The sequence below is a fragment of the Indicator indicator genome, chromosome 29, assembly GCF_027791375.1.
Source record: "Indicator indicator isolate 239-I01 chromosome 29, UM_Iind_1.1, whole genome shotgun sequence".
Taxonomy (NCBI): Eukaryota; Metazoa; Chordata; class Aves; order Piciformes; family Indicatoridae; genus Indicator; species Indicator indicator.
This window is the reverse complement of record NC_072038.1, coordinates 8,228,891-8,241,866: the sequence shown is the minus strand read 5'-3', so window position 1 is coordinate 8,241,866 and position 12,976 is coordinate 8,228,891. Positions and strand designations below refer to the sequence as shown.

Genomic DNA, 12,976 nt, shown 5'->3' with positions numbered 1-12,976 from the left:
ACCACCAGGCAATTAAAAATCCCAAAGCAGCACAGGCTTCTACCTACACAGCTCCCTTGATGGCCACACTGCAAAGAAGAAAAGAGGTCACCTAAAAGCATGACCAGAACCACAGGGCAAGCTGCTAGATAGCTAGATAGCTACACCTTCTGTAGATAGAAATATCTACCTGCCTGGCTCCATGATGTGGTCAAATTGCTCTGCACAGATGTGCAGGGGGCTGGGGACTACTTCAGTGCCCTCCCTAGCTCCATTTTGGGAGGGTTCCAATCCCTGCCCATCCATTGCAAACCCCATTACAAGCACTTCTACACTCAAAGCTTCAGTGAATCCTTGGTGACACAGCTGGGCTGTGGCTCTTCATACACTTTGTTATCCTCAGAAGGTTGGTTTAGTTTGAATCCAAGGAACAGCCTTTTTTTTTGTTTGTTTGGTTTTTTTTAAATGGAGTTTATTCCCTTTCCTCCAAAGCACAGGTGATGGCCTCCCTACACTTCATGAGACAAGCTCTGGCATCACTCAGTCACAGAACTGTTTTGGTTGGAAAAGACCTCCAAGATCATTGAGTCCAAGCATTGACCTAACACCACCATGGCCTTGAAACCCTGTCCCAAAGCACCATGTCTACACATGTCTTGAACACCTTCAGGGATGGTGACTCTACCACCTCCCTGGGCAACCTGTTCCAATGCCTGACCACTCTTGCAGGAAAGAAATTTTTCCTGACATCCAACCTAAACCTCCCCTGGCACAACTTCAGGCCATTTCCTCTCATTCTACCACCTGAGACTAGGGAGAAGAGACCAACCCCCACCTGGCTTCAGTCACTTTTCAGATAGTTGCAGAGGGCAATGAGGTCTCCCCTCAGCTTCCTCTTCTCCACACTAAACACTCCCAGATCCCTCACCAGCCCTGTTCTCCAGATCCTCCACCAGCTTTGCTGCCCTTCTCTGGACCTGCTCCAGCAACTCAGCCAATATCACTGCCATAACACAGGGTGGCTGCTAGAGCTCCTGATTTTCATTTCACTCCTCTAAAGCCTCCTTAGGGTGACTAAAAATTATTCCCATCCCCATTCAACTGAAGAACCCTAGCTAGGAAATAAATGAATCACTGTGCTCACTGAATGAAGCCAAAACAATGCCCCCTCCAGAGGCAATGATGCTGACTGCTAGCTCAGTTTAATAAACCTTGAAATTTAAGCATTTCCTGAAAGCAGCTGCAGGGAAAGGGGCTTCACCCAAACTCCACTTCTGCTAATCCTCTTTCAGCCTGGAGCTGGGCTGAGACAGGATTTTTGTCCTTAACTCTGGCAAGATATAGGTTTGTGATACTCCACCTGGAGTACTGCGTCCAGCTATGGAGACCCCAATGCAAGAAGGATGTGGATCCGTTGGAGAGGGTCCAGAGGAGGACTACAAAGATGATCAGAGGGCTGGAGTACCTCTCATAAGAGAACAGACTGAAGGAGTTGGGTCTGCTCATCCTGGAGAGGAAAAGGCTGGAGAAGAGGAGGCTCAGGGGAGACCTTATTGCTGTCTACAACTACCTGAAGGGAGGTTGTAGCCAGGAGGGGGTTGGTCTCTTCTCCCAGGCAACCAGCACCAGAACAAGAGGACACAGTCTCAAGCTGTGCCAGGGGAGGTTTAGGCTGGAGGTGAGGAGAAAGTTCTTCACAGAGAGAGTGGTTGGCCATTGGAATGTGCTGCCCAGGGAGGTGGTGGAATCACCATCCCTGGAGGTGTTGAAGAGGGGATTGGACGTGGCACTTGGTGCCATGGTTTAGATAGTCATGAGGTGTAGGGTGACAGATTGGACTCGATGATCCTTGAGGTCTCTTCCAACCTTCTTGATTCTACGATTCTATAAGGCTCTGGGAAGACCTTTTAGTGGCCTTCCAGTACCTGAAGGAGACTACAGGAGAGATGGGGAGGGACTTTTTCTAAAGATCTGTGGTGAGAGGACAAGGGGCAATGGCTTTAAACTAGAAGCAGGGTAAATGTAGATTGGGCATCAGGAGAAGATTCTTTATTAGGAGAGTGGTGAGACTGGAATGGGTTGTGGAAGTGTTTAAGATCAGGCTAGATGAGGCTCCAAGCAACCTGGTCTAGTGTGAGGTATCCCTGTCCACAGCAGAGAGTTTGAAACTAGATGATCTATAAGGTTCCCTTCCAACTCCAGCCATTCTGTGATTCAACATGCATCTGGAGATGTTCCTCAGGGCATGTTTTAACACCCTGTTACCTTGCTAAGCCAGGAGAACTATTACCAGAGGACTGATCACAGCACCAGTGCCTGTACACATTTGACCCCAGCACCATCACCACTCCCTCAGCATCACACAGAAGCCATCAGAGGTGCCTGCAGTCTAAAGGCTGAAGATGGGAAGGAGCTTGAGTAGCCTGTTTTATACAGCTGCAGGATTAAAAAGACTTAACAGATTGTCAGGTGTAGCCAGGAAATTAAAGTTCCTTGATAACATTGCACAGAGTTAACGAGGCTCAATTTGGGAAATGACTCCTCTGATTAATGGCCCTAAGCACCACACACAGAAAGCCCCTGGGCAGCTTCCAAGCTTGCCCACACAGCTGATGTTGGAGCACGGGTCCTAACCAGCACATCACTCAACAGACTTTAATAAACCTCAAAGATTAACAAATCACCTCAAAATGAGCACAGAACAGAGCAGCAAGCACACACAGCATGGTGCTAACTGCATGGTCCTACAGGCTGGGTGTGCAGGTCATGGTGCCAGGTGAGAAGGTCTCCCCAGGAGCTCCCTCTCCAGCACCACCACACACAGCCAGCATGCAGACACCTGCTCGTCAGCCACCAAGCACTGCAGATCATAGAATGGTCTGGGTTGGAAGGCACCTCCAAAGGTCCACACCCTCTGCAGTCAGCAGGGACATTCTCAACTAGATCAGGTTGCCCAGAGCCCTGTCAAGCCTCACCATGAATATCTCCAGGGATGGGGCCCCAACCACCTCCCTGGGCAACCTGCTCTAGTGTTCCACTACCCTCATGGTACCCTACTGCATTATGCACCTGCCTGGTCCTCTCTGCAGGCAAAAGACATGGCTGGACCCTACACCAAACAGCAGAGCAGGACAGTCATGTCCTTGTGCTGCTAAATCTGTGCCTGTGTGGACACAGACAGGTTAAGAGGCATACAAGAAAAGCCACCTCAAAGGCAAAGGCTCTTCCAATTATCAGGTAGTGTCTGACCCTTTCTGTGCCCCATGCCCAGCATGAGGCATCACAGCACATCCTCCACTGCAATGCCTGCAGGGCACAGCTCAGTCCTCCAGTGATGCCACCAGTGCTGGTGCACACCAAATCCCTAGCAAATGCATTTTGTGTTGGCCTCTTCCACCCACACAATCTCCCCTGGAAAGCTCAAGTGCCACCTGCAGGTCCTCACTGCAGAGTCTTCAACTTGAAAGGGAGATGATGGAAGTAAGGCTGTAGCTCTCCTTCAACTTTAACAGTGGAACAGAACTAAACAGAGAAGCCTGTGGCTAGGCTAAGCCATTCTGGCCACGTTTCTTTTAGGAGGACACTGGATAAAGACCAGGAAAGAAGGATGCAGTAACAAGGAGCCATGAAAGACAACACTTGCAAAGAACAGCAGGAAGCAGTGTGAGATGCCAAGGGCACACTTCACAGGCACAGATGCCATCAGCGGAGAGGGACGGATGGTTCTTTCCTCTTGGCACAGCACTTCTCCCCGTACAAGCAATCATGAAAGCAGCAAATGTGGAGGCAGCTCATGCCTCTTTGGGCCGCTAAAGCAGCTGCTTGAACTTGCCAGCAGCTCTCATGCCCATTCCAGCACTGTCCAGCTGAGAATGAAGCAAAAGGACAAAGCTACCAAACGTTATGCCAGGCTCACCCCAGGGAGCCGTTCCACAAGTGCCCCCAACCTCTACCAGCCTTCCAACTCAAGACTTCTCCTCATCTTCAAAGGGTCTGCCAGCCTTCCAACTCAAAACCTCTCTTCAAAGGGTGTGACAACCTCAAGACTTCTCAAAGGGCAGCTGAACCTAGAGACCTATCTCGCAGGGATCTTGAATTCACTGAATCCCAGCACGGTGGGGTCTGAAAGGGACCTCTGGAGATCATCTAGTCCAACCCCCTGCTAAAGCAGAGTCACCCAGAGCAGAGTGCCCAGGATCACACGTGGGCAGGTTTGGAATCTCTCCAGAGGAGGCTCTACAACTTCTCTGGGCAGCCTGCTCAAGAGCTCAGTCATCCTCACAGGAAAGAATTCCCCCCAAGGAATTTGGAAGTCATTTTGCCAGTGCTGCTGCAGGCTGGCTGTCCTCCTCCTCCCTAGCAGTAATAACACAAACACCACAATGTGTGACAACAGGCTCTGCTCACCCCAGCAAGGTGGAAATGAGCAGCAGCAAACAGATGGGTTACAAAACACAAAGATGTCCACCTTGAGAGCCCTCTGAGATGGAGACAGGCAGTCCTGACACAGCATGGGACACCTAAAGCCAGGGCTCTCTCCTGGTAGGATACAAGGTGACATTTCCTCGGAGATCAGGCTGTTTGGAGTTGAAAATCCTCATGACTTACACCCAGAGTGACCTGCCCAACTGGGAGGTTTATTCACTGCAGGCTGCCACAAGTGTAGGAGTGCAGAATTGGGGCCTCTGCACATACAACCAAGACATTTTTACGTGCCTCTTGGAAAACAGAAGAAAGGAAGATCTTTAGACCCAGAGACAACACTGACCAAGAGCAAAAGAGAACAAACTTCTGGAACAGGCTGCCTAGAGAGGTTGGGGATGCTTCCTCCCTGGGGGTACTCAAGGCCAGGCTGGACGAGGCTTTGAGCAGCTGAGTCTAGTTGAGAGGTGTCACAGAATCACAGAATTAACCAGGTTGGAAAAGACCTTCAAGATCATCAAGTCCAATCTATCACCCAACACCATCTAATCAACCAAGCCATGGCACTAAGTTCCTCATCCAGTCTTATTTTAAACACTTCCAGAGGCAGTGACTGCACTGCCTCCCTGGGCAGCCAATTCCAATAGCCAATCTTTCTTTCTGTGAATTTCTTCCTAACACCCAGCCTAAACCTCCACTGGTGGAGCTTGAGACAGTGTCCTCTCCTTCTGTCATTGGCTGCCTGGGAGAAAAGACCTACCCCCACCTGGCTACAACCTCCCTTCATAGAATTGTCAGGGTTGGAAGGGACCTCAAGGATCATCCAGCTCCAACCCCCCTGCCATGGGCAGGTCACCTCACCCTACAGCAGGTTGCCCGGAGCCACATCCAGCCTGGCTGCAAAAACCTCCAGGGATGAGGCTTCTACCACCTCCCTGGGCAACCTGTGCCAGTGTCTCACCATCCTCATGGGGAAGAACTTCTTCCTAACATCCAATCTGAAGCTACCCACTTCTAAGTAGTTGTAGATGGCAATAAGGTCTCCCAGCAGCAGGGATGTTGGAGTAGATGATCTCTAAGGTCCCTACCAACCTAAGCCATTCTATGATTCATGAACCCCCCCAGGCTGCATGTAGTCCTGTAAAGTCCAAATCCCTAATCCAAGGAGAAAGGCCAGAGTGATGGGGGGCAGATCCCTGTGTGAAGGCAGCATTTCATCACCTCACGAGGCACGATGTGCTCCTATGCTACTGACTGCTGATTTGGGGTTTTTTGCAGCTCTGTCTATATAATTTCACATCTAGTCATGACTATAAAAACCAACCACACAACCCAGCCTGACAAGGATGGTCAATAACCATTTGAATCACTCCAGAAAAGGGCATTAGGACATCTTTAAATCAATTCAGGCATGACCAGAGGCATTCAGCATTGAGCCTGGCTATTAAACCTCAACGTCACTTGATGCCTTTTGAAAGCAGCAGTTTTCCAGATGAAGTACAGTGTGAGGGTGTCAATGTTATCCCAAATACAGTTGGAACCATCTCAAACTGGTGAGCATCCCACTCTGCAGGAGGAGCCTCGCATTATGTAAGCTGTGATGACTTAACGAACCTTTTGGATTCACGCACAAGGCTCTGACTGAATATTCCCCCAATGAATCAAGATGAGTTTCATGGCTGGAGAGGCTTTATACATCATCATCCCTCCTCCTTCATGGCCTCTGCTTCTGTTCAGGGAAGGAGGGAAGCAGGAGAAAATTTATAGGGGAAGTGTCAGCAAAGCAGTGGTGCTTTTTGGATGAGAAGTGGCCAATTCTATGGAGGAGGTTTCCCCTTGGCACCAGGGCCTCCCAAGTCCATGTGCTACCTCAACCCAGCCCTTTCTTCTGCTCCAGAGCTTCCCTGGCTCAAACATCACCCAAGCCTCTGCGACACTGCAGCTGTTTTGATGCAGCAGCTCAAATTTAAGGGAAAGAAAACACAAATTCCATGTAATGAGGGTTCTCTATGATGCCTCCAAACCCCATGGCTCGTTCAAGTAACCAGTTCCAATCCACTTAATTTCTTAAGCACACCACTTCAAACAGCAGAATCTTTCCAACTGCTGAACCCATTTGGATTCACCTACTGAACATCCATGCAGGAACACCACCACAGTACCATTTGACACCAAATGTCCATCAAGCCATTAAAACAAACCCTGATCACCTTTAGTAACATCAGTGCCTGAGCAGTGTTGGCAGCACGATGCCAGAAGCACATCACACCCCCTTGGCACAGATGTCTGTCCATCTGGGATGGACAATAAGCAAGCAGAAGTCCTGCTGGTCAGCCAGGTACTTCAGCAGAGCTTTAATTGCAGCTTGGGTCAGCAGCCAACTCAGAGGCTACCACTGTTTAACTCTTCAGGGCTGGAGCTGAGACAACCACTGAGGATGCTCCCAGCTGGTCACCAAAGTGATACTGATTATTTTACTCTGGGTACTTCACAACCACACTGCTGCTGTAAATTCTGCCCCAGCATACCTTAGAAAGCCCATCCTTGAACACAAGAAGGGCTTCCACCTGCAACAGGGTAGCAAGGATGTGAAAAAGCAAGAGCAGAGGAGGCTGCTGAGGAACATCACTGCTCTCCCACTCCACTCCACTTTGTAATCTGATTTGGAGCAATGTGAATCACTAAGCACCAGGACAGGATAAAGAACCAACATGCCTGGCTGTTAAATATACAGCTGAGAGGAGCATGAGTCACAGCTCAGGTTTCAAGGTGCACTGCTGTATGTAAATCCTTTCTGAGAACTACCCAAGAACACCCTGCATGTAGCTACCATTCCAGGGGTCAAACCTGGCCTTCCAGCACTACAGCCCATGGTGACCCTGCCAACTTATTTCCCCTGGTTTTAATTTCACCAACTCAAGCAGGTTGAGCTGCTCCAAAACCTTGGGTTGTGGCAGTGGGAGGTTTAGGCATCAGGGCAGGCAGCAGCAAGGTCACAGCCCACTGGGTCTCTTCACAGCAATGTGGCGGAGGCTTCACCTGCACCCAGAGGAATAGACAAACCCTCCTCAGCTTTATCCCAAACTGCTCCAAGGGAAGCAGAGAAATAGGGATTTCTATCCCTTACCTACCCAGGTATATTAAAGACAAGGCTGAATTCTCTTTCCTTTGTAGTAATTAAAGCCTAGTGATTATCCCACTCATCAAATACTGAGTCTAGACACAGACTTTGCACTGCATTTGATACCAAATCCACCCATACTCCACTCCACATGGATACCTGAGCCTTACTTCAGGCATCCAAGAGGCAACCCACAAAGATCTTGTTTCAATTCAGCAGCACTGCCTGTGACCACAGGGCAGCAGAAGGTTGGAGAGGAGCTGAAGGACAAGGGGAGCAGAGCCCCAGCCATGGAGTCAGAAAGGAGCTCTCAGCCAGGTTTAGACAATACTATGCTTCCATGTACCATGGATGGGAAAACCAAAGGATTTGGGATGGTGGGGAAGAACAGAGCCACCCCAATACACTGCTAACTAGGGGGAAAAGTAGAATAAGAACTTTTTTCTCCTAACAGAGTAGATGAGGGATAGATCTACCACAAAGGAAGGTTGTAGTGAGGTGGGAGGCAGTCTGTTCTTCTGCGTTACAAGTGATAGGACAAGAAGAAGCAGTCTCATGTTGTGCCAGGGGCAGCTTAGATAGGACATGAGGAGCAATTTGTTCTCCAGCAGGGTTGTCAAGCCCTGGAACAGGCTACCCAGGGCAGTGGTGGAGTTGCCATCCCTGGAAGGATTGAGAAGCCACGCAGATGTGGTGCTGAGGGACACGATTTAGTGGTGCCCTGGCAGTGCTGGGTCAACGGTTGGACTTTATGATCTTAAACCAAATGTCTCCTCCAACCAAAACAATTCTGTGACTCTATTGCATTTCTTCCATTTCCCTTTCTACAGCTCTAAAAAAAAGAGAAACAAACCACAAACTTCTCACTGGCTAAGTGCAGCTATGAGGATCCTACCACCCCAGTGTGACCACAGTCACTTCTGCTCCCAAGCTCTCACACAGCCACATTAAACACACATTTACATCTCCTACAGCAAAGGCCCCAGATATGCTGACAACATATCTGCAGGGCCCTGGAGAGCTGCACATTTACACAGTCTCCACCATCTTCATACCAGTTCCCTTGCTTTTCACCACCACTTCCAGGCAGCAAAGACAACCACAAAACCAGGCAGCAGTGTGCTTTGGGATTTTTCTTTGTTTTCACAGCTTTAGCAATTTTAAAAGAGGTAAATAGGAAGGAAGGGTCAATGATTCAACAGTGATTAAGTCTGAAACACTCCTCTTAGTAGCCATTAGACTTTGAAAACACCCATTACTTTGCCAGAGCATTCCCCACAGCACACACAAGCAGTACCCAGAGCTGGGGAAAAGCTGCTTTCTTGGAAGGCTGGAGGTATCTTGTGAAAACACTGAGTTCATTTCAGTAAGAAAAAAAAAAACAACAAAAACCCACAAACAAAACAAACAACAAAAACCCCAAACCCACAGCAAGAGACAATGAAAGAATTAATGTATTGTAGATTCTTAACACCATTTCCCCAGAGAGAGGAAGAACAATGAAATCTGATGGAAACTTTGTATTCTCAAAACCATTTGCACGGTAATTGTTTGCAACTAAGCAAAGACAAACCAGAAAACTCCAGCAGCTGAAATTTCTGAAAATTGCAGGGTTTCCTACTTTTTTTTTTTTTTTTCTCCAAGAATAAATTAAACTGTACCTGGGATGTAAAATTTCCACCTTACAACAACATCAAACACCCCGCCCCAGCCTCACAGCCTGCGGGGCTACAGCAGCCTTCAAACCTGCACTTTCCGCAGGAGCTAAGAGACTTCAAGGATGCAAAGCCCCCTGAGTCCCACACACAAAACTTCCTTCCACCCTTTTGGAAGAAGCCAAGTTGGTATTTTGAGCTCTGAAAAATCCTGTGGATTTGAATCACTTTGTCAAACGTGTAATTAAGCAATGCAGTTAGATAGCAGAGCCCAATTTAAGACTCTTTGCAAAATGAAGGAGCGTTTCTTCAGCTCAATCTGCTCCCCATTGTACTCCAGCTACTGCAAGCCACTATTTCAGTTCCTCTCCAACCAAGAAAATGTAGAGGAGCAATAAGATTAATTCACTAAATTACACTTCCTTTATCTACTGAAGAGCTGCCATTAAGCAGAGGAATAGAAAACTGTGTTTCCTCAGGGGATGTCCCCCCACACACAGCTGGGTGCAAGGGTGGTCACCATCCATCCCCTATAGACACCCTGTACCTGAGGAAGCCTCATGAGGTTTCACCACCTTACCTAAAAAGTTCCCTTTTTAAAGCCTATTTAAAGAGGAAATAGCTGTCAGCAAGACATTTTATTCCATACTTAGGCAGCCACAATTCTATTAACCTCCAAAACAAGGAGTGACAGCATGACTGCCAGTCCTATTCTGTAATTAGGGAGGGCCACCAAGGGTCGGTGTCGTGAAGCACCTTCAACGTGGCATAGCTTGGCAAGGGCAGGGTTAGTGCTCGCTGTGCCCACGCTGAAAATAAGCTTCTGTCAAGCAAGCTGATGATTTCATTTCCCTGGTGAATGGGATATCTAATTATCAATAATTCATAGGCACAGACAGACGTGCAAGCGGTTTGGAGAACTGAAGGGGGAAGAGAGAAGCAAAGATTCCTGGAGTGAGAGCCAGCAGAAAGCCAGACCCAGAGAGGGGAAAAGGTGCATTTTGCATGCACAGGTCAAAACCAATCCAATTTCAATCACATACATGACAGCCTAGGTGGCAGTTTAACAGACAGGGGTACTGTCCCTGTTGGTATATGACAGGATGCTTGCCTGGATGGAGCCCAGCTCTACCTATCCGGATGGACAGCTCGCTCTCATAGTCCAGCTGCTGGGCAGGTTCATGCTCAGATTTTTCTTTCACTGCTCGTTGGTCACAGCTCAAGGCAAATGCTGCATGGGGAGGTCCACTGAAACCCTGCAAAGCAAGAGAGAAATTAAAGGTCTTTTCCCAAATCACCTTTTCAACTTTCTCTCAGCCCCATCCTCAGGGACTGCTCTGGCATCTGTGTGGTTGGGAAGCTGATCAGGGCACTCATCACAGCAGCTTCTCACAGCTGCATGGGGACATGTCTTCTGGGTTCCCCTCGTCTAGATTTAAATGTGCATTTCCAGCAGAAACATCCAGAACATGGTTAACAAGAGCTGTGGGCCCAGCAGCACGAGGCTAAAGAGAGAAAGCCAAAATTCCACTGCACTAAGAGCAAGAGACACAATTCCATAAGCACAAAAAAATGCAATTCCATAAGCACAACTCCCTCCAAAATCAACCTGAAGGAAAGCAGCAGACAAGGAGTGACATTCACTGCTGTCAGACAGTGGAGCTGCTGGGTTAACCCCTGGAGAAGTTTGCAGTAGGCTACCATGTCTTCAACGTGGATTGAGCTTGCAAGGGAACTAGTTCATTGAAAACTGAATCCATGTGAGCATCAAATGAGACACTAAGTTCACAGCCACCCAGTGTTAGTTCAGTGAGACTCGTTCAGATGGCCCAATGAAACTTCAGACTCACTTGGACTCATTTGTAACCTCCAGAAAGCAGAGAGATGGCCAAAGTCAATATTGTCCAGCTACGTGCAAAGTCTGCAGGGAACCCAAGCAGACATCCATGCTGCTCCCATGATTCCTGCCAACCTGGACACAGCTCCAAGCAAAACCAGCTACAGCTCAAGGATGTGCCAGGGTCTTTATCTCCATCAGCCAACAAACCCTAGCAAACACTCTTCCTGCCTCTCCCCACAGTGCTGGACACGTGGCAGAAAGGTGTCTCTGGATGTCCCCATGCTGCTCAAACCCACAAACCAGTAGGAAACATGAGGATAGAGGCATAACCACACAGTTGAGAGAAAGGAATGTGTCCCACCACAGTGGCTGTATAACCCAGTGGCACCAGCTCTGCTCAAAACACAGGGAGCAGAACCCTGGGTCCCTGGCTCGTTGTAGGGCTGGGAATCAGTCCTCAGGAGCACACACAGGGAGGGATGTCCTGGCTGCACCTGGCATCAGAGGCTGGGAACACAGCGTTAGCTGCTGGATTGATGGCAGCAGACTAAACAAACATACACTGAACAACCAGAGAGGGTAAGGAGATCCTCCATGTGTTAAGGTCACCTTAAACAAAACTAAAGGTTAAAGATGAATAACTAAATTGTCTATCCTCCCATCATTTGCATAACACAGTCTGACCGCCACTGTTAATACCAATCACGGATTTGCTGTCTGCTCTCTGTTGCAATTTAATGAAGGTACTTTCACCTCCATTAACCCAGAGAAACCCTGAGGAGGTGCCCTGCTGAAATCCCCCTGGGTGAAGGGAAATCCATCCCACCTGCCCATGAGAGACAGCAATACCTCTGCACCTCAGCTCCTGAGCAAGAGCTGGAAGAGCAGGTAGCAATCATAGAATCATAGAATTGTTAGGTTTGGAAGGGACCTCAAGGATCATCCAGTTCCAACCTCCCTCCCATGGGCAGGGACACCTCACACTAGAGCAGGCTGCTCAGAGCCACATCCAGCCTGGCCTTTAAAACCTCCAGGGATGAGGCTTCCACCACCTCCCTGGGCAACCTGTGCCAGCGTCTCACAAGCACTTTCCAGCAAAAGCTGAGTGACACAACACAACGAGGAAAGAGGGGAACTCCAGCATCATGACCTGACTTGGACAGCATAGGAAGAGACCAAGAATGGAAGCTCACAGACTCGCCCTGCTGCTGGCCTTTCTGCAGTGTGGTCTCCCCAAATTCAAGAGAGTCCAGTCCTGCTGAAGCTAAAGAGGTTTTCTCCTCTGCAAAGCATCACTTTCTGGAAAATATCAACCTAGGGAGAAGCAAGGATAGGAAATTGGCCCTGCAGAAGGCAATCTTCAATCTTTTAAGTGCACAGGAAGGATTTGTAAGTGTTGCACAGATTCTCCAGCCAACAGCTGACTCCCACTTGCCACCCCTCTTGCCTCAGACTTGGGCACACCAGGTTCCACAGAGCAGAAGGTTCTCCTTCCGTCTAGCTCCTACTGGTATTTTACTAAACAAGCTACAAACACTGCGACAGCAGCTTTGTAGGTAGGCTTTATCCCCACCAGCTTTGTGGCTTTCCCTTAGCCCACAACCAGCTGCCTCTCACCTGGGTCTGGTCAGCAGAAGCAGGGCAGCGAGCCCAGGGCATGGCCAGAGCCTGGAGGACTCTGAAGTTACTTGTAGGAGCACAAGCAGGCAAGTGACATTCAGCATGTGCCCTCTATTGCCACTGCAATACAGCTACAGATGCAAACAAGCAAAGTCCTCAGGAGGTCAAGCCCGCCTGCCTCAAGGTCTGGAGTGCTGATGAGAAGCTCCCCCACAGCTCTTTGCTGTGCCACCATTCTCAGCACATCAGTTGCTTGGTGACATGGTGCCCACCAGGCTGCTTGCATCTCAGTGAGGGCAAACTTGAAGATATTTCAGATGCTGATGGTGAGGTCAGGTC

General features: G+C 48.9%; 1 protein-coding gene across 1 annotated transcript in view; it reads right to left on the bottom strand.

Annotated features, from left to right (window-relative positions):
• Positions 1-12,976, bottom strand: part of SLC39A11 (solute carrier family 39 member 11) — a 100,347-nt gene that overhangs the window by 62,164 nt on the left and 25,207 nt on the right. Inside the window, exon 5 of the mRNA XM_054393895.1 lies at positions 10,289-10,433. Within this exon, the coding sequence (XP_054249870.1) occupies positions 10,289-10,433 (145 nt within the window). The remainder of the gene's footprint in view (positions 1-10,288; positions 10,434-12,976) is intronic.